This window comes from Poecilia reticulata, linkage group LG13, assembly GCF_000633615.1.
Source record: "Poecilia reticulata strain Guanapo linkage group LG13, Guppy_female_1.0+MT, whole genome shotgun sequence".
Classification (NCBI taxonomy): domain Eukaryota; kingdom Metazoa; phylum Chordata; class Actinopteri; order Cyprinodontiformes; family Poeciliidae; genus Poecilia; species Poecilia reticulata.
Window position 1 is genome coordinate 5,146,796 of NC_024343.1, and position 1,180 is coordinate 5,147,975.

General features: G+C 29.0%; 1 protein-coding gene across 1 annotated transcript in view; it reads left to right on the top strand.

The window, feature by feature from the left end:
• Positions 1–711, top strand: part of LOC103474273 (extracellular calcium-sensing receptor-like) — a 3,950-nt gene extending 3,239 nt beyond the window's left edge. The window contains exon 8 of the mRNA XM_008425111.2: positions 697–711. Coding sequence (XP_008423333.1) covers positions 697–711 — 15 coding nt within the window. The remainder of the gene's footprint in view (positions 1–696) is intronic.
• Positions 712–1,180: the final 469 nt, after the last annotated feature.

Genomic DNA, 1,180 nt, shown 5'->3' on the forward strand with positions numbered 1-1,180 from the left:
ATTCTGGCCTCCAGTTTTGGACTGATACTGTGTATATTTGCTCCAAAGTGTTTTGTTATTTTGTTTCAACCAGAGAAAAACACCAAGAAACATTTGATGAATAAAAATTAAAATGTCACTAGCAGTCACGAAGAAATTGTGTGGAAACAACAGAAAATAGTAAGTGGTTTTCTTTTGTTTTGTTTTCCTGTTTCTAAAAGAGCTGTCATCCTTATTTATTACAGACAGAAATATTTTGGATGATGCGTGTTGATCTGTTATTCTGCTGTCATCATAATATGCTAGTTTATGAATTGTCAAATAAAAGTTATTGGTAGAATTTGGATGTAATTTTTTGTAGCTTTTCTACATTTTTCTGTTAATAAATTGATTTCACCTTTTTTTTGCCTGTATTAAAGCATTACTGGGGATTTTCAAGACAGCGCAGGTAGTTTTCACATTATTTCCTACTTTATTTCTCATCATCACCAGATTGTAACACAAATTGTGTTTGTATGTCTATTAAACCTGAAAATACAACTTAGTCATAATATTTCATGTTGAGGCATAAAGATTCATAATCTAGTCCAAACTAAAGAAACTATAGACCTTTAGTGGGTTTGATTCCTTTGCCCATATCCCAAATCAACAGTCCAATTCTGACCTTTCCACCTAAAAACGTCTGATTTGTGCCTCTTCCATGTGGTGCTCAATCAGAAATATAACCAATAACATTTAATGTGTCTGCAAACAGAACAGTCATGTTGAATTTTATTTAAGTTTTGTTATTAACGTGTTCATGTGTCATAATTCTGTACCCGAAGAAGCCAGATGTGAATATACATGATAATTTGTTTTAAAGCCTTTATTTATGTAACATTAAAACAATGTATTAAAAGAATAATTAATAAACATTGTGCAAAATTTGTTGACTCTCAAGTCTGTTCTGATTTAACATATGTACACTTAGTGTATATATGCAAATATAAAAATAAAATGCAAAAGTAAATGAAGAATAATAACATAAATGTTCTTATAAATATATTTTAAGTAAGAACACAGACATTTCTGGTAAAAAACTGTAACAAGTTAAAATTCACTGTAGCAGAAATAATAGCAAAATTGTTATACAAACTTGATTTTGGTTTTATTTTTTGTTCATCATGTATTTTTTAGTATTTTTCTCTGGTTGAAACAAAAT